This window comes from Carassius auratus, linkage group LG44F (assembly GCF_003368295.1).
Source record: "Carassius auratus strain Wakin linkage group LG44F, ASM336829v1, whole genome shotgun sequence".
Taxonomy (NCBI): domain Eukaryota; kingdom Metazoa; phylum Chordata; class Actinopteri; order Cypriniformes; family Cyprinidae; genus Carassius; species Carassius auratus.
In genome coordinates, this window is record NC_039298.1 from 47,394 (window position 1) to 71,274 (window position 23,881).

A 23,881-nucleotide genomic window follows, 5' to 3' on the forward strand; every position below is an offset into this window, starting at 1 on the left:
AAAAAAACTGTACTTGGAGACAATATAACTTTTAATATATAACTATGTTTTATTGAACATACTAAAGCATATAGCTGTATTGTGTTATTCAATATTATATTTTCAGTTTATTTTACATTTAAATGTGCTAAATTACAACTTCAATATTACAAATGTGTAATTACAAACTGATTTAAATACATGGCATACATGTTTCAATAGAAATGTCAGTGAATTATTATTTCTACCATAAATATATTCATCATTAAGTCCACACTTCGACAATAGAATTATAAAATGACATAAAAAGATGCACTTAAGTCTTACTTAAGTGGGTAAAAAAACAAAAAAAACAAACAAAAACAAACTAAAGTACATTATATGTATTTAAAATGAATACAATTTAAAAATAAATTTGAAGTATATTATTTCATTAACAATGTCTCTTTTCACTGAGTTATGCTTAAGCGTACTTCATTAAAAAAAAAAAAAAAAAAAAGTAAAAAACTGAAAATTACCATTTACACCGATCCAAACCTGTATGGAGTACACATAAAATATTTTCGTTTTTTTTTAGATACATTTAAACTCAGTTGTGTTTTTGTCGGTTGTATAGACAACAGCAGTTTAAACACTTTTAAAAATGTCTTCTCTGTGTTCTAAGAAATTTACGTCATGCAAGTTTGGTGAGTAAATGATGACAGAATGTTCATTTTTGTGTGAACACTGCAAACAGAACACAACACCACTTTAAACCTGAAGCTGTGAAAGACAACATTTATTATCAACCAGCAGGAAAGCAAAAGAGTGTGAAATAAAACCTACTAGGGCAGGGATGAACTTGACTCAAGTTTCTCTTGTGTGAGACCTGTGTTGTTGTCTTTGCCTCTTTTAATCTAATATACTGTACCGATAAGGTCAGCTGACTGGAATTTTATGAACCCTGATTGTATGGCAAACCTTAAACCGTTTGAAAATCTTCCCAATGTTCTCCTGTTACACGGGCAGCTGCGTACACAACTATCACTCGATCACCTCCCTGTGCTGGAGTCTGTGCTCTCTCTGGGTATTCAGTGGAAAATTTACATTGAGGTCAGCATATCCCAGGTGTTAAATTGCAACATTGCACTAGACGATTCAAACAAGTTGTGGACTAGTTGGGCCGCAAATGTTCATAGATGTATCACTATGTATTTAATTCTGGTTCTGTACTGCCTTGTTTCATTTCGCTGTGTACTACTTGTGTATTTTTTTGTACAGAATGCACTGTAATTCAGTGAAAGTTCTTCAATGAATCACTTTCCCCTTAATCGCAGTATATGTGTCGTCTTGCCCTTCACGCTGTGTAGCTCTGTGTTCCTCCCCCACCTTCAGCTGATGAGAGTCTGCAACACTCAAACAAAAGCGTCATTCACGGCTCTGCTTGTGCCATTCCACACTAAAGCAACTGCATTTATTCTCAGAGGTAAACATGCTGTTATGAATCTCAGTGTAAATGAGTGTATGTTGTGCATCATATAACCTGCAGTATTAAAGCAGCATCTGTTTGCTTCTTGGAAAGTGAGGTCTGACCTCAAGGCCAGTGCAATGGTCCGGGGCATAAGTCCTACTGTTTGTGATGTGCGTCACTGTGCTGCATTACAGCATTGTTAAACTGGGCACTTTACCCAGAATTCCTATAGACGGATTACTGCTCTTAATAGATGGCAGAGGGAGAGGGAGACAGCTGTCATCTGCCCAGCCAGGCCTTATCCAAGAACTATTTGAGTGCTTCATCTTTTTTTGTCTACTGCTGGCTGGAGGTCTATTAGGGCAGTGCTTCTAAATTGATGTGTCGTTATATAAAAATGAAACCCTACCATATATATATACACACACACAATATATACAACTTACATATAGTTTGCATAGTTTGCAAATACATTTTTACTAAAACTTTTGATATTAAAAGCATTATTAGTTTACTTTGGTGTTTTGGTTGCAATTTAATGTCCAATGCTTGGATCCTGACACAAAACCAGTTGAGAAATGTGTTCAAATAAATAAGAGAAATCTATAGAGGAGGACAAAGAGCGGACTTCATATTTCACCAATACAACAACCAAAATGTTGTGACAAAACATTAAATTATTTGAACAAGGACTGAAAAAAATGAACCCCTGCAAGGCACAGAGCAGTTTTTTGGTCCATCTGCTCAAGAGCCTCATTTCATGACACAACACTGAAGTCTGTTTCTTAGCTCATCCCGTTTTAGCCGCTCTGGCACAGTGCTGTGTGCTCTCATATCGCTGTGTGGCTCTCTGTGACGTCTGATTTAAAGCCCCTTGTAAACTGAAACTCTTCCTCATGGGTCAGAAAAAAAACAGAAAAAAAACAGACCATTGGGCTGCTGTATTACACTATATTACAGGTGAGTAACAGGCTACTGAAAGATACATTTTACTGTAGTTATTTGTGGAATAAGTGGACAAACGGTGACAGTCGTTGTGTAAAGAGACAGAAGGCACAGATTTCTCCTGGCCACCTCCTCTATTGGCAATACTGGGGGTGACCAGATTGAATATTAGCCCAATGGTTTTGGTGTCAGGTCTCTACTCACTCCCTCATGCTAACAGTCATGAACATTATGTCACAAAAAGAAAGAAAGAAAGAAAGAAAGAAAGAAAGAAAGAAAGAAAGAAAGAAAGAAAGAAAGAAAGAAAGAAAGAAAGAAAGAAAGAAAGAAAGAAAGAAAGAAAGTAGATTTTACATTACAGGTAACCAATAAGTGGTTTACTGTTCTGTGGGACGTCAACTTGATCAACAGTATTATTCTGACCTCTAGTGAAAGAATTGAAAACCACAGGAATGAGGACGTTGTGTAACGATTCGGATTTAGTATTAAGAAAGTCTAGCCTAAACTACTATAGTTTTAAAATAACTATTATTTATAATATATTAATGTTACTCACCTGTAATATAGTGAGAAATAGCATATAAAAAATAAATAAATAAAAAAACACTTGAAATCAAAGTTGGCCAAAGATTTTACAAAGCTAATTTAGTTGTCATTGCAGCTGAAAATAATTGCACAATGTGGAGCCAGATTATCATTATGTAAAATGGCAGCGTAAACCGATATTACTAGTTGGAAGGTCTATTTATTTATTAATATTTTATTTATTATTAATTTATTTATCTATTTATTTGTTCATTATTAGTATTTGAAAGTCAAATTAATATGAAGCAGTTTCACAAATGATTTATGAAACCCTTTCAAGCTTTCTTGGAATGTCTAAGTGATAAAAAATAAAATAGTTGTATTACAAAATAGAAAAGTTGTCTAGTTCTCTAATCAAAATAGGATAATAATCAAATCAACATAATTTAATTTATTTTTATTAAAATAATATTTTTTTTTTTTTTGAGAATGTTTACTTCTACTTTTCTACAAAAGCTGACAGAGAGAAACGCACAAGAATTACAATGTACTTGTAATGTACCTGTACAAATGGCAATACATTTCAAATTAATATCAAAATAGGATTATTTTGATATTATATAACTATATAACCTATAAGCTGTATAAAAATGAAAGCAATAAACTTAATATATAACTTCAAATACGTTACTAATATGTTTTTCTTCTGCGCTTTACGCTCTCGTCCCGTTGGTGGCAGTAAAGCGCAAAAACATGTATTGCCACTTGGCATCAAAAACGTAGAAGAAGAAGAAGATAAGACCTGGCTGGCGTCGTTTCCGGATCCTTCTTTCGCTTGAGGACGTCTGTGCGAGCAGAGTCAACTCTCTTGCATCTCTGAGGTGAGCTTCAAATATTAGTGCGTAAACATCACAAAAGCTTATTTATTGTTCATCTTAATGTGATATGGTAAATGTTATGCAATAGGGGTATAATGCGGTAAGGATATTTATAGTTTATATCTAGTGCAAAGTTAAATTGTCTGCTTGTAAGTGGAAAAAAATACTTTTAGATTTCTATTATAATGCCGTTTTTTCATTTAAATCTTATCTTAAAGTGGCCGAGTAGTTTTTGATAAGTTTTAATAAAATTATAAAAAGCACGTGGTCACAAGTTTCCACGTGTGATACGAGCGCAGACGCCCGTGTTCGTAAAATGCAACTTTTTTTATTATTATTTTAAGTTGTTCAAAAGTAATTATGTACACTTTTAATGTAGATTTTGTCCATTTTGGTTGGTAATTAAATGAATGAGGCATAAAATATTGTAGAAAGCCTAACCTAAACTACTATAGTTTTAAAATAATTATATATAATATAATTAATGCTATTCACCTGTAATATAGTCACCTGTAAAAACTAAATAAAGTTGGCCAAAGATTTTGCAAAGCTATAACAATTTAGTTTTCATTGCAGCTAAAATTAATTGTGCAAGTGAATAAAAAAAAAAATTTTTGGTTGGTAATGAAATGAATATTATGACTCTAGTAGTCTGGCAGGCCGTTCAGCGAGGCTGAGTCTGAAGTGACTCTGTTCTTTCCTGTTGTGTCTGCTAGATGGACTTGAGGTGGTTTGAGGCCTGCTGTTTACCTTCTGCAGTATGGTTATAGAAACCTCAGACAATCAATACTTCAAATGTGCTTAAAGGTCTCAAATTCTGCACAATAACATCCTTTGCTTATGAAACTTAATGAAATGGTCTTTTACAGCTAAATGGAAGTTCCTTGAAGCCTTCAGAGAGCATTTATCTGGCCACCTTAATGTTATGTATCGGTCATGAGTTTCTCCCCATCTGTTACAAGTAAGTTTGGTAAACACATAATTCATACCTATATTAACACTTGTACAATTTTAGTTCAGCTTTCTAAAACCGAAGTCATTGTTGCAGGCTAACCAGCAAGGTTTAGTCATTGTGACTCTGTCCTTTCCTGTAATGTCTGCTAGAGAGATTTTGAGGTGGTTTGAGGCCTGCTGCGGTGCCCTTCCCAGCATGGTTATATAATCTTCAAACATTTCAACTAGCTGTCCGTAATCTTATGGGAATTATTTTTCTTCATGTGAAACATAATCTTATTTCCTTCTGTCCTTTTACAGGAAGAATTGGTTTGCTGTTGTGTTGGATCACCAAGTGTTCATTTTGAGCAAGGCAAGATATTAGGAAAGCAGTAAATATTACACACTGAGATTGACATGGAACATTATTTTTGGTGCATTTGTTGTTTGAATGCTGAGTAGTGTTAAAACCCAGAGGTGAAAACTGTTTGATTTAATAAATGTTCAGCTGAATAAAGAGAGAAAATCCTTTAAACAAAGTTGTCTTTTTTTCACTTTATTAAAAGCATGTTGGTATCATGAGACTAATTGTCAAACATGCTGTGTATAGCAAATAGCTGGCAGCACATTATCCTGCTTACTACATGATTATTTGACTCCTAAGTAATTATACATTAATTTGAGTTCATCTTTACATGCTTTTAATAAACTTAAAGCTCCTGCCAATTAAAGCAGTATTTAGCAAGTGGCTTTTATCCAAGTTGAACAAACTAGATCAAACAAGGAATAATGTACATGCCACTACCCAACAAATAATTGTTTGAGATTTTACTTGTCTTATACATTATCTTAAAACGTGCTGCTAATGGGGAAAATGCTCAAGACCATTAACCTCACAACAGGATGAACACTACAACGTGTGGTGTCCCGTGTAACAGTGTATAACTGAAGATGCATATGGTGAACCTACGTTGTACAGGTCCTTCTCAAAAAATTATATTGTGATAAAAGTTCATTATTTTACATAATGTAATAAAAATTTAACTTTCATATATTTTAGATTCATTGCACACCAACTGAAATATTTCAGGTCTTTTATTGTTTTAATACTGATGATTTTGGCATACAGCTCATGAAAACCCAAAATTCCTATCTCAAAAAATTAACATATCATGAAAAGGTTATCAAGGCACCTCAGTGGGAAGTCTGTGGGAAGGAAAAAGTGTGGCAAAAAACGCTGCACAACATCCAGAGTAGAAACGTCCAGAGCCACCGTGCACAGGCGTGTGCAGGAAATGGGCTACAGAGAAGCAGCATTGGACTGTTGCTCAGTGGTCCAAAGTACTTTTTTCGGATGAAAGCTAATTTTGCATTTCATTCGGAAATCAAGGTGCCAGAGTCTGGAGGAAGACTGGGGAGAAGGAAATGCCAAAATGCCTGAAATCCAGTGTCAAGTACCCACAGTCAGTGATGGTCTGGGGTGCCATGTCAGCTGCTGGTGTTGGTCCACTGTGTTTTATCAAGGGCAGGGTCAATGCAGCTAGTTATCAGGAGATTTTGGAGCACTTCCATCTGCTGAAAAGCTTTATGGAGATGAAGATTTTGTTTTTCAGCAAGACCTGGCACCTGCTCACAGTGCCAAAACCACTGGTAAATGGTATACTGATCATGGTATTACTGTGCTCAATTGGCCTGCCAACTCTCCTGACCTGAACCCCATGGAGAATCTGTGGGATACTGTGAAGAGAAAGTTGAGAGACGCAAGACCCAACACTCTGGATGAGCTTAAGACCGCTATCGAAGCATCCTGGGCCTCCATAACACCTCAGCAGTGCCACAGGCTGATTATTACATCTTATTACTTCCTGTCCAATTAAATGTATATATAAATTGCATTCAATCTGCATTGCAATATCCTATGGGGGATTTTTGAATGGCAGTGAAGCAACGCAACTGATAGGTCACATAAAATTGACAATGTTGTGAATATAGTATTTTCGGATTACATTTGTTCTCCACATTCAGACTAATTAGAACATTTAACAAAAAATACAGATGAGCTAGATGAGTTAAAAGGATTAAAATAAAAAATGTGACTGATTTATTTATTTTTGATGATTGCTGATTACCAAAGAAAATGGATAAGTGTGTGCATATGCATATATATATATATATTTGGACAATGGTCATATTTAACTTCAGCATAAATTATGTATATATTGCCCTGCCTTGTTTGAACATTTTAATGTCTGACCTCACTGTTTACCTTGTGGACTAAAAGTTTACCTCGATGCTACAAGTGAAGGTGTGTACATACTATCTTTATTGCTTACAGCATTGTTTATTTGTGATTATCTAAAGTACAAGTATATTCAAACAAAGATATGAAAACATAGAAACAAACTATAAACTCAAACTATAGTTGCATTTTATGAACATTTAATTTAGCCTTCTATTTACATTTTAACATTGATTAATGCAAGTACAGGGAGCACATAAAATTTGGTAAATGACAGCTCAAATGTGCGTGTGACGTCGTTTGTTAAAATGCGGAAATTAAAAATTTCATGTCCACTATTTGGTGATTTTATGTATAGATTCAGGTGTGTTTATTTGGGCTATAAAATGTTTTTATATCCAGTTTTGGGGCTTTTTCTATACATTCAGATGGGTTTATTTATGCTGGTCAGTGCTGGTGTTTGTCCAATGGCAGCTCTTGTTGTTTGTCATTTGTAGTTGATTGTTAGAGGTGAGGCTCAATACAGTACAGACAAACTGTGGAGAAAGATCAAATATAAATTTACATATGATCAGTATTAGAGATCATGTCAAAAAGACTTTATAAATGCATCATTTTCTCCTCACATGATCTTTAAATAATGAAAACATTTCCAAATGAAGTGATACATCTCTGGACTTAATTGTGATTACTGCTTCTCGTTTTAATCCATAAGATGTCGTGTTATCTCTGTCTACATGTGTTTTCTTATGCTCTTTCGTACTTTCCTAATATATTGACTTCTAACCATGTATTACTAATTCAATCAATTATGACTTTGTTTGCCAGTCAGAAGTGACCTTTGAGTGGATGATGACACATTTAAAAATAATAATAATAATTATTATTATTTAAAGGTAAACCTATCCCTTGTCTAATTCCAAGCAGAGAGTCTTTTCTGTAAATTGGAAACTACTGGAAACTCATTGAATTTGAAGACCAGAACTAACTGTTTTAAAGCTTCAGAGTAAAAACTTACTCTAGTTTCTCCAGTTTATTATGTGGATCCTGTGCTAAGTTACAGAACAACTTCAGTTCTGAAACACTTGGTTTATTACAGCTCAGATTCAGTTCTCTCAGGTGTGAGGGATTTGATCTCAGAGCTGAAGCCAGACGGGCACAACCTTTCTCTTCAATACGGCAGTTATACAACCTGCAAAGAGAAGAAAAATAGCTCCTATTTGGGACAATGATGTTGTAAAATAGTGTGTTCAGGGCAAAGTAAAATTTGTGTATAGATTTACCATGCATGTAGACAAAAGTTTTTATTGGTTATTAAAGATAAAAGAATCCAAGTTTAATTCAGATTAAATCACAATTTAAAATGATCTTAAAGAATTTAAGGCATTACAACCCAAAGACATTCCATAAGTTTATTATTATTATTATTATTTTTTGTTAAGAGAGCGAGATAAATAATACTCACTGCAGTATCTCAAGTTTACATTCTGGATCCCGCAGTAAATGAGAGAGAACCTTCACTCCTAAGACTCCTAGATAATTATTGCCCAGATCCAGTTCTCTCAGATGTGATGGGTTTAATTTCAGAGCTGAAGAAAGAGAAGCACAACCTTCTTCGCCAATACTGCTGTTTTCCAACCTGCAGAAAGGAATATAAAAAAGGTCCTAAAATAAGATAAGACATTAATCTGTCAGGTAAATAGAATGAGTTCCATATACACTTTCAGAAAGAAAAAAAAAGTACAAAAGCTGCCACTGGGGCATTAGTCTTTTAAATAGGTATATCACTGTGCCAGGCACTGTGTACCCCTAAAGGATGCATAGTGATACTTTAAAGGTTCATGTTAGTATCTAAAACACATGGTTGTAAATTCATTACTGGCACAATGTTTCTCCTGTTTTCCATTCTTTTGTGACTGTGAGCATTTCATCTCGCTTCACATTGATTTAAATCAGTATACAAATGTATTTGTAATATAATTCTGTGGCGTATTGAAATTCCTCTTACTGGACTGGAATACTTACTGGAATTTATATATATATATATATATATATATATATATATATATATATATATATATATATTTTTTTTTTTTTTTTTTTTTTTTAAGTATATATTTTTTTTAAATGGACAAAAATGTTTGTGTACTTAAGGTAATGAAGGAATAAACTGCCATAAAGCATTGTGTACGATGTAATATGATAAAAAAACCATCAATAAAATATATATACTGTATATATTAAGTTGTTGATTACTTCCAGAACCAGACTGTTTCATTCTTTTAAGATGTTTTATTATTGTTTTATTATTATTATTATTTTTAATCATTATTATCAGGGGCGTAGATTTCATGCGGGACATAAATTTGTCCCCTGCACTTTTTCGGGCAAGTGTGTTCGCATAGAGGTTTTCAAGAGCTGGTGTGAATAAAAATAGATTTAAACTCAAAGGATAGTCTGCATATGATCTGATATTTTATTTGGACCCAGAATAAGGCAAGATGAACATCTCAAAGCGCTAAACACTCATGCAGTATGTGTTTCATTCACACTTAAAGCCAGAGAGCGGTCTCGCACAGAAAGTAGTACCAGGAAATTCCTTATATGTACAAAAGCGTACAGCTATTGCTGTATGAAAACAGTTGTTTAAACATAAAAACATAAATGTTTGGAAACATGAAGACATTAAAAATATGATTGCAACAATATATGGTTTATTTGTATTTTTGCAAAGTCATCACCAGGTAATACATAAAGTATATGAACAATGCAGTGCTAATTGACATAGCATTTATTACAGTATGGAAATTATTCTGCCTCATTGTGATAAAAAAAGGGTTTGTAGTATTTAAACATTAACAAATCATTATTATTGATTATTGTCCATCAGTTATCTTTAAATTAAAAGCCAATTAAAATCTAGAAATTAAAAAAAAGTAATGTTGCCTATAGCTACAGTACCAGTCAAAAGTTTTTGAACAGTAAAATTGTTAATGTTTTTTTAAAGAAGTCTCTTTTGTTTGCCAAGCCTGCAGTTATTTGATCCAAAGTAGAGCAAAACAGTAAAATTGTGTTATTTTATAATTGTGTTAAGTTATTGAGATTTCAAAGCTACTTTTTAGCATCATCACTTCATTCACACGATCCTTCAGAAAACAGGTTGATGCTCAAAAATCATTTATTATTTTGATGATGTTTAAAACATCGGAGTAAGTTTCTTTGATGATTAGGAAGTTAAAAAAAACATTTATCTGAAACAGATACCTTTTGTAACATTATAAATATCTTATCATATTTATCATTTAAATACATCCTTGCTATATGAAAGTATTAATTTCTATAATTATTATATTATATAAATATAATTTCTAAGCTTTTGAATGGTATAGTGTATTATGTTACAAAATATTTTTATTTTACATAAATGATGATCTTTGGATCTTTCTATTCATCAAAGAATAAAAGAAATGGACTCAACTGTTTTAAATATGAATTATAATAATAATAATTAAAAAAGTTTTCTTGAGCAGAATATCAATGGATCATATGACACTGAAGTCTGCAGTAATGATGCTGAAATTTCAGCTTTGAACACAACAATCAATTACATTTTAAAATGTATTCCATTAGAAAGCAGTTATTTTAAATTGTAATAATATTTCAAAACATTACTACTTTTGCTGTACTTTGGATCAGGCTTGGTGAGCAGAAGATACATTTACATTCTTTAAGTATTTGTAGAATAAGTGGACAAACGGTGACAGTCGGTGTGTAAAGAAACAGAAGGCACAGATTTCTCCTGACCACCTCCTCTATTGGCAATACTGGGGCTGACCAGATTGAATATTAGCCCAATGGTTTTGGTCTCAGGTCTCTACTCACTTCCTTGTGCTAACAGTCATGAACATTATGTCACAAAAAGAAAGAAAGAAAGAAAGAAGATTTTACATTACAGGTAACCACTAACTGGTTTACTGTGCTGTGAGATGTCAACATGATCAACAGTATTATTCTGACGACAGGAATGAGGACATTTTGTAAGGATTTAGTATTTAGAAAGTCTAGCCTAAACTACTATTGTTTTAAAATAACTATTATTTATAATATATTAATGCTACTTACCTGTAATATAGTGAGAAATAGCATTAAAAAAACTTGAAATCAAAGTTGGCCAAAGATTTTACAAAGCTAATTTACTTTTCATTGCAGCTTAAATTAATTGCGACAGTGTGGTGCCCCTGGGCACTATACCTCAACAAAAACCCTTACAAAAATTACACATTTTTGCGTACTTGTTGTGGACCAACTCAACTCTGACAGACTGGGGACGGAAGGGGGTGCTGATAGTGGTCATGTAATCTTTATTTATTTATAATTTATTATTATTATTATTATTGTTAAGTTAGTGTTCATAATCAAGTTATGGTATTTCAAGAATTTCAAGTTAATAATAAAACAATTTACGAAATATATTTTTAAAGCTTGTGTCATGTGGTGCCCCCTAGTTGTTGTGAATGGTTGGTGCCCCTGGGCACAGGCCCAAGTGCCCTTATGGATAATCCGGCTCTGGCGAAAGTGAGGCCAGATTATCATTCTGTAAAATGGCAGTGTAAACCAATATTACAATTTGGAAGGTCTATTTATTTATTAATTAATATTTTATTTATTATTAATTTATTTATCTATTTATTGTTCATTATTAGTATGTGAAAGTCAAATTAATATGAAGCATTTTCACAAATGATTTATGAAACCCTTTCAAGCTTTCTTTCTGCCCCACACACACACTTCTGAAATTATGGCTACGCCCCTGATTATTATTAATAATGTTATTTATTTTTACTACTTGACATGCCATACAAATGGCAGCTAAAACTAACTAAAAGTGTGCCAACTTTGTATTAACACCACAGTACAACCGTTGCACCAATTTCTGGAGCCCTGCAGTGACATTCAACAACCCACACTTCAAGTAACTCTTAATTGCTCAAGCAAGCTGGATACTCAGAGCCCCAAATTTAATAAAATTATGTCACAATATATCAATTTTATATTCAGATAACACTCACAGTAGTTTTTTCAGTTTACACTGTGGATCCTCCAGTAGATTCGCTAGCAGCTTCGCTCCTGAATCTCTAAGTTTATTACAGCCCAGATCCAGTTCTTTCAGGTGTGACGGGTTTGATCTTAGAGCTGAAGCCAGAGAAGAGCAACCTTCCTCTCCAAAACTGCAGTTATTCAGTCTGAAAACAATGTATTCAGTACAAAATGTGCTACAATAATATATAAATAGCATGTATGTACATGATTGTGTTTTTGACAAAACAATGTTCATATGTGGTTAGTGAAAATCAAAAATTTTGAAGTCACTAAAATAAGGTCCTAAGAACATTTGTTCACAAGACTGTCAAATCTGGAACATGTTGCCTAGAATTTTTTCTTCAAATTGATGTGACAATAATCTTGTTTACTCACTTACAAAAAAAACAATATATTGGTTTAAATTTTCTTAGACCCTTTTGGTCAAAGCTGAATTTTTAGCATCATTACTCCAGTCACACAATCCTTCAGAAATCCTTCTAAAATTCAGATTTTCTAATATATATATATATATTAGGGGTGTAATGGTTCACAAAATTCACGGCTCGGTTCGATACGATACACTGATGTCACGGTTCGGTTCGGTACGTTTTAGATACAGCAAAATGTAAAAACATCTCAACCTTTTAGAATGCCGCAAGTGCACCGCGGGTCATGTGACAAGATCTAGCCAATCAGCTTCATCCTTTCCCGTAACAACGTTGAAAGCTCAGCCAAGATGAAGGAACAGCTGATCATAGTTGTATATGGATTGCAATTGTGAAATAAATTTTGTAGCAGAGCTACTGCAAGCGATTTTTAGAGCTGCAAATCTATTTATCCTTTGCTGAAATTTCCGCATCTCATGGAGAGAGCACGTCATTGTTGCTTAGCAAAGACAGACGCCTCATGAGCGCTTCTGCCCAAGCGCTTTGGAAAGGATGAGAAAGCGGCGCAACTAGCGTTTTCCACGCGTTTTAGGCACGATATGTGAACGGCCCCTAAGGCGCTCGCTCATTCAGCACGTGCTGAAGGCTTGTTGCAAAATGTCTAATGCATTTAACTTCTATTCTATGCGCCTTATAATCTGGTGTGCCCTATGTATGAAAACAGTTCTAAAATAGGCCATTAATTGAAGGTGTGCCTTATAATCCGGTGCGCCTTATAGTGCGGAAAATACGGTAATATATATACGGACTCCAGGCTTTTGAATGGTATAGTGTTATATTGTTACCCTTGGAGTAAGACTGGAGTAATGATGCTGAAAATTTAGCTTTGATCACAGGAATAAATACAAATCTAAAAATACATTCAAATAGAAAACAGTTACTTTAAATAGTAGAAATATTTCAAAATATTAGTGCTTTAGCAAACTGGTATTGAATGGCATTGTGTCATGTTGAAATATATAAATTAACATCACATAATTATCATTTCCAAAGTGTATATTGTGTACAGGTCCTTCTCAAAACATTAGCATATTGTTATAAAGTTCATTATTTTCCATAATGTAATGATAAAAATTAAACTTTAATAAATTTTAGATTCATTGCACACCAACTGAAATATTTCAGGTCTGATTTTGGCATACGGCTCATGAAAACCCAAAATTCCTATCTCAAAAAATTAGCATATCATGAAAAGGTTCTCTAAACGAGCTATTAACCCAATCATCTGAATCAACTAATTAACTCTAAACACCTGCAAAAGATTCCTGAGGCTTTTAAAAATTCCCAGCCTGGTTCATTACTCAAAACCGCAATCATGGGTAAGACTGCTGACCAGAAGGCCATCATTGACACCCTCAAGCAAGAGGGTGAGACACAGAAAGAAATTTCTGAATGAATAGGCTGTTCCCAGAGTGCTGTATCAAGGCACCTCAGTGGGAAGTCTGTGGGAAGGAAAAAGTGTGGCAAAAAACACTGCACAACGAGAAGAGGTGACAAGACCCTGAGGAAGATTGTGAAGAAGGACCGATTCCAGACCTTGGGGGACCTGCAGAAGCAGTGGACTGAGTCTGTAGTAGAAACATCCTGAGCCACCGTGCACAGGCGTGTGCATGAAATGGGCTACAGGTGCCGCATTCCCCAGGTAAAGCCACTTTTGAACCAGAAACAGCGGCAGAAGGGCCTGACATGGGCTACAGAGAAGCAACACTGGACTTTTGGACAAATTTTGCATGTCATTAGGAAATCAAGGTGCCAGAGTCTGGAGGAAGACTGGGGAGAAGGAAATGCCAAAATGCCTGAAATCCAGTGTCAAGTACCCACAGTCAGTGATGGTCTGGGGTGCCATGTCAGCTGCTGGTGTTGGTCCACTGTGTTTTATCAAGGGCAGGGTCAATGCAGCTAGTTATCAGGAGATTTTGGAGCACTTCCATCTGCTGAAAAGCTTTATGGAGATGAAGATTTTGTTTTTCAGCAAGACCTGGCACCTGCTCACAGTGCCAAAACCACTGGTAAATGGTATACTGATCATGGTATTACTGTGCTCAATTGGCCTGCCAACTCTCCTGACCTGAACCCCATGGAGAATCTGTGGGATACTGTGAAGAGAAAGTTGAGAGACGCAAGACCCAACACTCTGGATGAGCTTAAGACCGCTATCGAAGCATCCTGGGCCTCCATAACACCTCAGCAGTGCCACAGGCTGATTATTACATCTTATTACTTCCTGTCCAATTAAATGTATATATAAATTGCATTCAATCTGCATTGCAATATCCTATGGGGGATTTTTGAATGGCAGTGAAGCAACGCAACTGATAGGTCACATAAAATTGACAATGTTGTGAATATAGTATTTTCGGATTACATTTGTTTGATTTACATTTGAGCTTAAGGCTGCTATCGAAGCATCCTGGGCCTCCATAACACCTAAGCAGAGCCACAGGCTGATTGCCTCCATGCCACACCGCATTGAAGCAGTCATTTCTGCAAAAGGATTCCCGACCAAGTATTCAGTGCATAACTGAACATAATTATTTGAAGGTTGACTTTTTGCATTAAAAACACTTTTCTTTTATTGGTCAGATGAAATATGCTAATTTTTTGAGACAGGCATTTTGGGTTTTTATGAGCTGTATGCCAAAATCATCATTATTAAAACAATAAAAGACCTGAAATATTTCACTTGGTGTGCAATGAATCTACAATATATGAAAGTTAATTTTTTATCATTACATTATGGAAAATAATGAACTTTATCACAATATGCTAATTTTTTTAGAAGGACCTGTATGTGCTCTCAAATAAACTAAAATTATAAACTACGTTAATAATATAATTTTGATGGTCACTGATACTAGTGGTACTGTAGAACATTTAGATGATGTGAATGCAACTTCATGTTTCACTTGATTATACATTTAGTCAGGAATTATAGTTTGGAAAAAGTCCAACTAAAACTAGTAAAATGTGAACACGTTATGTGAAAACTAATACAAGTGTATAAAAAAGACGTATTCATGTTTATGATCTCTGCTGGATAAATCGCTTCATTATTATTATTTTTTTGGAGGAAATCAGTAAAGGTAATCAGCGCATTTTCTTGGGGTGAATTATGTCTTATTCCTCTCAGCGCAAAGCAAACAGTAAAAACAAAAAACAAAAAAAAAACACCTTGAAGAAAAGACTCGCAGCTTTGTTTTCTGTGGTATGGTTGCTCACAGGGCGCGAGCTTCACGTGGAACATTATAATATCAATAACACGTTCACCGCGTGGGCGTGGTCACATTAGATATAATGAAGGGAGACTTGAACATTTTCATATGGATTACTTTATCACAGAATATTTGTTTTCGGTAAGACTTGTTCAGTTTAAAAAGTAGACATGTCAAACTTTTATATATATATATATATATATATATATATATATATATATATATATATATATATATATATATATATATATATACATATATATTATAAATAAACTGTATATTCTCTTTGTTGAGTATTTGCTGAGTTACAGTTCATCTGAATGACATTTAGTTTCTAAATGAAGATGACCGCAGATCAAGGCTACAGACAGCACACTTTGTTTTCTTTATTTTGTAAATGCACAAAGTTGTGTTGTTATTATGTGTGTATACAAATAAAAGTAAACCCTTTACAGATCAGATTGATGTATTGCTCTTATCTGTACATCAAAAATGAAAGTTTAATTTAAGTTTTTTTGGGGGTTATCAGGAGAAGATGTCTCAAAATGCGTATACGTGTTAATCGACACCAGAGGATTAACTGGGTACTTCAGCTCACAAAAGAACTACAAACATTTAAATTGTCTCCCAAGTCAGTCCCAGCCCTGGCATGCACCAGTACTACTCTTGGTTTTCTGTTGGGTTCCAGGTCAGACAAAAAAACAATATCACTCGATGCCGATGTGTGTAGTCTTAACCATCAAATTACATCAATGAATGTATTTCAAATCATCTATATTATATAAACAAAACTAGAATGATGAGAGAAATTAAATAACTTCAAAAATATGCTAAAATAACTCACTGCAATGTATCCAGTTTACAGTGTGGATCCCGCAGTAGATCAGAGAGCAGCTTCACTCCTGAGTCTCCTAGATTATTATAGCTTAGATCCAGTTCTCTCAGGTGTGAGGGATTTGATTTCAGAGCTGAAGTCAGAGCAGCACAACCTTCCTCTCCAATTCTACAGTTACACATCCTGAAAAACAAAACAAAAACAAAACACAACTCAGGAGAAAACAGACACAAAGAGTCAAGAACACTAGTGTCATGTTAGTATTTGGTGTGAGTTTCAGGTGATCCTGAGTGGCAGATTGGCATAATATGTGGTAAAGGATTGAGTGTGTTTTCATTGTGGCATTCTTCAACTAGAGTGTGTGTGTAGGCTTATGTAAGTTAATTTATTTTTTGAGCATGTAGTTTAACCTATGTTTTTAGAATGAAATAATTGAAATAATAATTGAAAATTATTGAAAGCTCATAACATAATCTTAGTCCATTTAGCACACTTACACTTACAATCTGACAATTTCCTATTTCAAGAATCAACAATTTCAATTTCCTTATGCTCATAGGCAAATCATGATAAATAAATAAAAAAAATCAATTACAAGAGAATACAACAAAGAACAATTAAACTAAAGATGTTCACTTGTGTTGTAATCAATACTACTCACCCTAGTTTCTTCAGTTTACAGAGTGGATACTGCAGTAGATCAGAAATCTGATTAATTCCTGATTGTCCTGGATAGTTATCATTCAAATCTAGTTCTCTCAGATGTGAGGGGTTTGACCTCAGAGCTAAAGCCAGAACAGAACAACCTTCCTCTCCAAAACTGCAGTTACACAGCCTGCAGAGAAAAGGATAAAAACTAATATTTACCACATTGATCTTTTTAAGTAAAATAAATATTATGTGAAGTTTTGTGTGCTTGTGTGTTTGTCTGTGTTTTCAATATTTTTAATGAATCTTTTTTTATGCATATATTTATATATTTGATTAAAACTTTACTATGTGACTTTCTCAGAATTAGATTGAATGGACCAGAGCTTTTTCAGGATGAACTTTTTTTGACTATTGAAGATAAAAGGAGCCAGCACTCAGGGCCGGCGCGTGCCTATAGGCGAACTAGGCAGCTGCCTAGGGCAGCAGCTCAGCCAGGGCAGCAAGAAAGAGAGAAGGTGAGAGAAAAGGCGAGAGAGAGAGAGAGAATTATTAATTTATTTGTTTGTTTTACATTAGGTTACAATTATCGCACTTACATCAACAGCATTTTTTTAACCCACTCCATTAGTATACATTTAAATTCGCTTTAAATGTAGAATAAAAATTCCCGCCCGGCCGCGCTCTATTAGTATATGCGTGCAAAATACTTTTATGTATGTTAAAAAATGTCAAAATTAATAAAATTAGGCTATCTGGTCATGAGTACAAAAGACGACCACTTTTAAATGAGAAACTATGAGGCTACTTTTTGAAATTCATCGCCTCTGTTCCGTGAAAGAGCGCTTTTCACTGCTTCAAGACCAAGGGCGTGTATTTGGATTTTTATATGACATCGCATCTCTCAAAGAAAAGGAGAATAGTTCTTCAGGATTGCTTAAGACTGGAAAAGGCCCTGACTCATGGGACTCGATGGGCATGAATTGTTCGAAGAGCTGACTGCTTTGGGCAGACGACTGGTAGCTGGAGCTAAACCACTGGATGCACTTAAATTCCTCAGTGAAAAAGGGATGGAATCAGTTTTTCCAAATGTATTTTGTAGCATTGAGAGTGTTTCTCACTCTCACCGTCACTGTGAGCTCTGGAGAACGCAGTTTCTCAAAGCTTAAACTGATTAAAAATTATCTCCGAAGAACAAGTTAAACTCGAGGACGCAATCAAAGCATTTGTCGCTACGAAAGCCCGACGCGCACGCTTCTGAAATGTAGGCTAGTTGTGTGACTGTGTTTCTGTGTATCAGTCAAGAAAAAAATCTAAACCACCAGTACTTATGATCTAAAAAGTTGTGTGCATATGTTTCGTTTTATTCTGTACAATATCTATTATAAAACAGAAATTGTATGCAGCGGTTGGTTTTATTCACGTTGCAGTAGGAAAAAAAACACGTTTTTATTTTAGTATAATTTTATAGATTAAAAAAATATTATTATTTGTTTACATGCATCTTAAGGATACCTTAGTGTGAGGTGGGGGCAGCACGATCGTGCTCTGCCTAGAGCGGCATTTGGGCTTGCACCGTCACTGCCAGCACCAAAGATGTGAAGAGATATTACATTCACTCCTAGGACCAGAGCTGTTGCAGGATGAAATGTTATTGACTATTGATAAAAGGAGAAGATAAAAGGAGGCAGCACTAAAGATGTGAAGAGATATTACATTCACTCCTAGGACACATTTCTTTTCTGTTGTGTCTGTGCTTGCATTAATCCCTGCCAAACTGAAAGAATCCCAGTGATGATCACTGTAAGTGACACTGTTTTGAATTTCAGCGATATTTAAAACTAATAATGATATCTATATAATTCACACTGGGTGCTTATTTAATTTTAATGCACCCCTAGATATGGATTATCATATTTGTACCATGATCACTTGCCAACACAGACAAGTCAAAGCTGTTATTTGTTTATTTGTCATTATATTTATTGCTATTATTATTATTGATAAGTTAAAAATATTTGTTATTATTCTTCGTTATTAGATAATGTCTGCAGAGTACAATTTGACAATAGATAGTCATCAATATATAGATATTGGATAAAATTAATGGTTTTCAGTACCTATTTCATCTACGGTTTATGTTATGAAAATTCTAAAGTTAAATAAAAAAGTGCAGTAAAATTATTTTTATTTGTACAAATAAAATTGCAGGAGAAAGAGATTATACTGTATATAACATTTCTGCAATAAAAGAAGCTGTGAATTCCTATCCAGGTGCAGACAAGCATGCTTTATAAAACAACATGAAGAAAAGCTATCTGCCACATCGGCAAATATGTCGGAATTCCAAGGGGAATTGGACTTATGTGTTTATATAGGTCAGATTTCCAGATAACACATTTTTTTCTGGTGTAAAGCCACATTTTCTAAATGGTTCAGAACAGACACAAAAATCTTGTGCTGATTTTTTAAATGTATGCGATTGTATTTTATCTCTGATTTAAGTAAAAAAGCACAGCTCTACTTGGACGCCAAAGTGCTTTCACGGGTTGAATACATTTGTCCATTAAGTGCCTGTTCCGCAATCTAGCAAGGTGATACAATGTTAACGTGTTTAGTCTTATCCATCAAAATGCTCTATTATTTTATTATTTTTATCTTTTAAAAATAACCAAATTCACTGGTTATGTGATGATGAAAGAACTTGTGTGAAAATATAAATTAATAAATACAAATGATAGAACATCTTGTATTGTAAAATTCAACCACTAAAACAATTCAACAACACAATAGACAAAATAATAACACTCACAGCATTTTCTCCAGTTTACAATGTGGATTCTGTAGTAGATCAGAGAGTATTCTCACTCCTGTGTCTCCTAGTTTATTATAGTTCAGATTCAGTTCTTTCAGGTGTGAGGGGTTTGATCTCAGAGCTGAAGCCAGAGCAGAACACCCTTTTTCTCCAATACTGCAGTATTCCAACCTGCAAAAATGAGGGGAAAACTCATCATCTTCAACTGGTAAAATATAATTTTATTTAATGATTGTGCAAACTAAAAAACAACTGAAAAATCCCTACCACTACTGCACCGACTGGCAGTGTGTGAAAGCACAAACAAGTGGAGTGATACAAATTTCTAATTCTGCTGGACTATATAAAAGCACTTATGGAATTTTGCCTAACTAATCAAATCTGAAGACCTTATCTGACTACTGAGATCCAGTGACTGTGAAACTTTACACTTCCCATTATAATGTGTGCATTGTTTTTGCATACTTAATAACTGATGATCAAATACACAGACTTTTCTGATATTTTCAAGTAGCAACAGATTAGATCATTTTAATACTTTATTGTATGTACTGCTTAATACAGTGCTTGTATGACATGCTTTAGCAAATAGTACATATATAATACAGTGAACACAGTTTATTCTCTTTTAAAATGGTTTCATTATTTCTTACTGTAATGTCTTCAGTTTACATTGATGATTCATTAGTCCAGCTGAAAGCAACTTCACTCCTGAATCCAGCAAATTGTTGTAACTCAGATTCAGGTCATTCAGATGTGAGCTATTTGAGCTGAGAACTGAGGCCAGAGCTGAACAGCTTTTCTCCATGAGATTACAGCGTCTCAGACTGGAAATTATAACATAAGCATATTTTAAACTCAAATGTAAACAGTATAACATTTTAGTAAAAAAATTGAACAGTAAACAAATTTTAACAATATAAATTAAATTAAATTAAATAAATAAAAATATAATAAATAAAAATATTAAGTAAACTGTCTCAGTTTAAAAAATGTAAACCCTTTCTATGTTCCATTTCCAAAAATATTAAAGGTTTATTTCACTCTTGATAGTTTATATATGAACACTATTGGTGTGATAAATGTTTTAGTTGATTTTTTTTAATGGGTTGTGTTTTGATTTGTTATTGAATTAATGTATGACTGATGGCATGGCATCATCTGAATTAGCAGATTCAGATTTGATATCACATATTTAAAAAACATGAAGACAAAAAACTTATACCAATTTGTAAAAAAAAACATTATGTAAAAAAATGTATGTGCAAAGCTTAAACTGATGTCCATGTTTTATTGTTAGAGCTTAATTTTAACACAATTTATGGAAATATGTCTTGGCCAGTGGTTCTTAATTTTGGTCCTTCCCATGCTTCCCTTATTCAAAACACCTGACTGAGATCATCAGGTTGTTAGGAGAGAGCTCTATCAACTGAACTGACCCTGCATCCCAATGTTCATACTATCCTTCCTAAATAGTATGTGAGACTAGAAAAAGTGTGTCCCAAAGCATTTGGTCCAGGACTTGGTTCAAAACTACTAAAAAAAAAAAAAAAAAAAAAAAAAGCTTAAATTTTGTGCACAATTGAGTAGTGAGGTTTAGGCAAAGGTGTTTGAGTTACTAATAATCGACATCGACCTGGTAATAATATTTTAGCCGTGGCGGTTTCTCCATTATGCCGATTGGGCGATGCACCACCAAAGTGTGAAAGGGAGGGATTTTTTTTCTATACATTCAACCACAGTGTCACGCTAGCTTTCACTATGTAGACTGTCTGTGCTGCCTCTAAATTGTCCAGTCAGCATCGAGTCACGTTTTGTGTAGTACCACCCCTTTTTGGGGCGATTTCTGTCAAACTGAGAATCGCCCCGAGTGCTCTTATAGACTTCAAGTCAAAAATATTTTTTTTTTTGAGTTTCAGGAGGGCTAGCCCTAACGTGCTTTTGTCATCGTGCACCTTAACTTGTGCAATGAGTAGTCGGAACAGTGACATCTAATAATATTTAAAAACTATTTTTAATTTTAACAACAAGAACAAAATTAAAAACTACTTTAATATCTTTATGAAATGTAAAAAAAAAATTTAGAGACGGGGACAGCTATGGAAATTCAGTTGTCAGCTGAACTTGATCGACAATACCTCAGTGCAGATTAATCATATCGTGTCATTGAAAGAAATACCATTCATTCATTGTAGCAATAAGGATAAATTGGCAATTAAAGAATTAGGAACACCAAAACTAAACTTAAACATCAAACAAGTATCTACGAAGGGCGGATACTGCAAGGATTTTCGAGGATGTGATATGAGCGGAGAGAAAGGCTAATAGGTTGTGAAGTAGCTAGCGCTTTATTCTGCTAATTTGCCACTGCATTTTGTTCCATCCCGAGAGTATGACGGACATCGCATGGACAACTACAGGTGTCACCGAAATGCATCATCTCTTGAAATGTCACAAGTCTGTCAGGCTTATCATCCACAGTGCACTCCCTCACTCCTCATTCACCCTCATTGTCGGATCTCATGATTACTCAGCGGATCATTCCTCTGTAAAGTTATCAACATTGACGCCTTCAAAACTAACCTCTTGTGCTTACCTTCTCTCCAACAATCCTTCCTCTTCTTCCGACCCAAAACCGAACGAACGACCATAACAGAATGACCTGGGCAGACAACTATCTTTATGGCCTCCGGCAGGATGAAAGACCTCTGGAGGAGTATGTGGAGGAGTTCCTGAGCTTGATACCTCTGGTGAGATGAATCCTCACTTAATGCTTGCTTCCGGATGGGACTAAAAGATAAAAATCTGTTTTGTTTTTTGACTCCTGAAGATTGCTGTAGACCTGTAGCAGACTTTAGTAATTATGTTCTTGAATTAAATGGTTCCAAGTTCTTAATAGATGTGGAGGATCATTCTCCTCCTCCCATCCGGAAGAATGTGGGTGCTCCATCTCACCATAAGCCAGCTCCGTCCTCATACTACTTCAAAGAGCCCATCCCTCCTTTACCTCAACCCTTCCCCGAGACCTCCAGATCTCCTCCCTTACCCTAAGCCCTGTATCTCCACTGGTTCCGCCCAGCCTGGAATCTCCTGTGTCTCCGGTGGTTCCGCCCAGCCTGGAATCTCCTGTCTCCGCTGGTTCCGCCCAGCCTGGAATCCCCTGTGTCTCCCCTGGTCCTGTCCATCCCTGAGGCTCCTAATCTCCTGTTATGCCTAGAAGAGGCTCCTGAAACCTAAGTTTAGCCCAGATGAGGCTCCCGATCTCCGGTTATGCCCAGATGAGGCTCCCGATCTCCCGTTATGCCCATATGAGGCTCCCGATCTCCCGTTATGCCCAGATGAGCCTCCCGTTATGCCTAGAAGTGGTTCCCGATCTCCTGTTTTGCCCAGAAGAGGCTCCTGATCTCCCGTTGAGCCCAGAAGAGGCTCCTGAACACCAGTTAAGCCGAGGGAGGGCTCCTGAACCCCAGTTAAGCCCAGATGAGGCTTCTAATTCCCCAACGAGCCCAGGGAGGGCTCCTGAATCCCAGACGAGCCCAGGGAGGGCTTCTGAACCCCAGTTAAGCCCAGATGAGGCTCCAGGGCCCGAGTCCAGTCCCATACATTTTCCCAAGTTTTTTTTTTGGGGGGGGGGGGGGGGGGGGTACTGTCACGAGTCTGTCAGGCTTATCATCCACCGTGCACTCCCTCACTCACCAATCATATAATCACCAGCATCTGTTCACCATCTATCCATCAGCTCATCTCCACATAAATACACACACCTCGGTCACCCTCATTGTCGGATCTCGTGTCTACTTCGCGGATCATTCCTCTGTAAAGTTACCAGCATTGACTCCTTCAAACGAACCTTTTGTGCTTATCTTCTCTCCAGCAATCCTCCATCTTCGTACA

General features: G+C 35.3%; 1 protein-coding gene, 1 long non-coding RNA gene and 2 other non-coding genes across 4 annotated transcripts in view; 3 read left to right on the forward strand and 1 right to left on the reverse strand.

The window, feature by feature from the left end:
• Positions 1–3,680: 3,680 nt before the first annotated feature.
• On the forward strand, positions 3,681–5,249 carry LOC113068239 (uncharacterized). The gene is made up of 3 exons (XR_003279499.1): positions 3,681–3,780; positions 4,647–4,738; positions 5,032–5,249. It is a non-coding gene; the product is annotated as an uncharacterized LOC113068239 (long non-coding RNA).
• Positions 4,431–4,562, forward strand: LOC113068464 (small nucleolar RNA SNORA9). Its single transcript, XR_003279544.1, has one exon. It is a non-coding gene; the product is annotated as a small nucleolar RNA SNORA9 (small nucleolar RNA).
• LOC113068465 (small nucleolar RNA SNORA9) lies at positions 4,820–4,952 on the forward strand. The gene has a single exon (XR_003279545.1). It is a non-coding gene; the product is annotated as a small nucleolar RNA SNORA9 (small nucleolar RNA).
• A 1,176-nt stretch (positions 5,250–6,425) lies between the features above and the next one.
• LOC113068238 (NACHT, LRR and PYD domains-containing protein 12) overlaps positions 6,426–23,881 on the reverse strand; it is a 30,785-nt gene continuing 13,329 nt past the window's right edge. Inside the window, exons 8-15 of the mRNA XM_026240897.1 lie at positions 20,641–20,814; positions 19,985–20,158; positions 17,186–17,359; positions 16,534–16,707; positions 12,019–12,192; positions 8,415–8,588; positions 7,968–8,141; positions 6,426–7,485 (exon numbers count right to left, since the gene is read on the reverse strand). Coding sequence (XP_026096682.1) covers positions 7,467–7,485; positions 7,968–8,141; positions 8,415–8,588; positions 12,019–12,192; positions 16,534–16,707; positions 17,186–17,359; positions 19,985–20,158; positions 20,641–20,814 — 1,237 coding nt within the window. The 3' untranslated portion in view covers positions 6,426–7,466. The remainder of the gene's footprint in view (positions 7,486–7,967; positions 8,142–8,414; positions 8,589–12,018; positions 12,193–16,533; positions 16,708–17,185; positions 17,360–19,984; positions 20,159–20,640; positions 20,815–23,881) is intronic.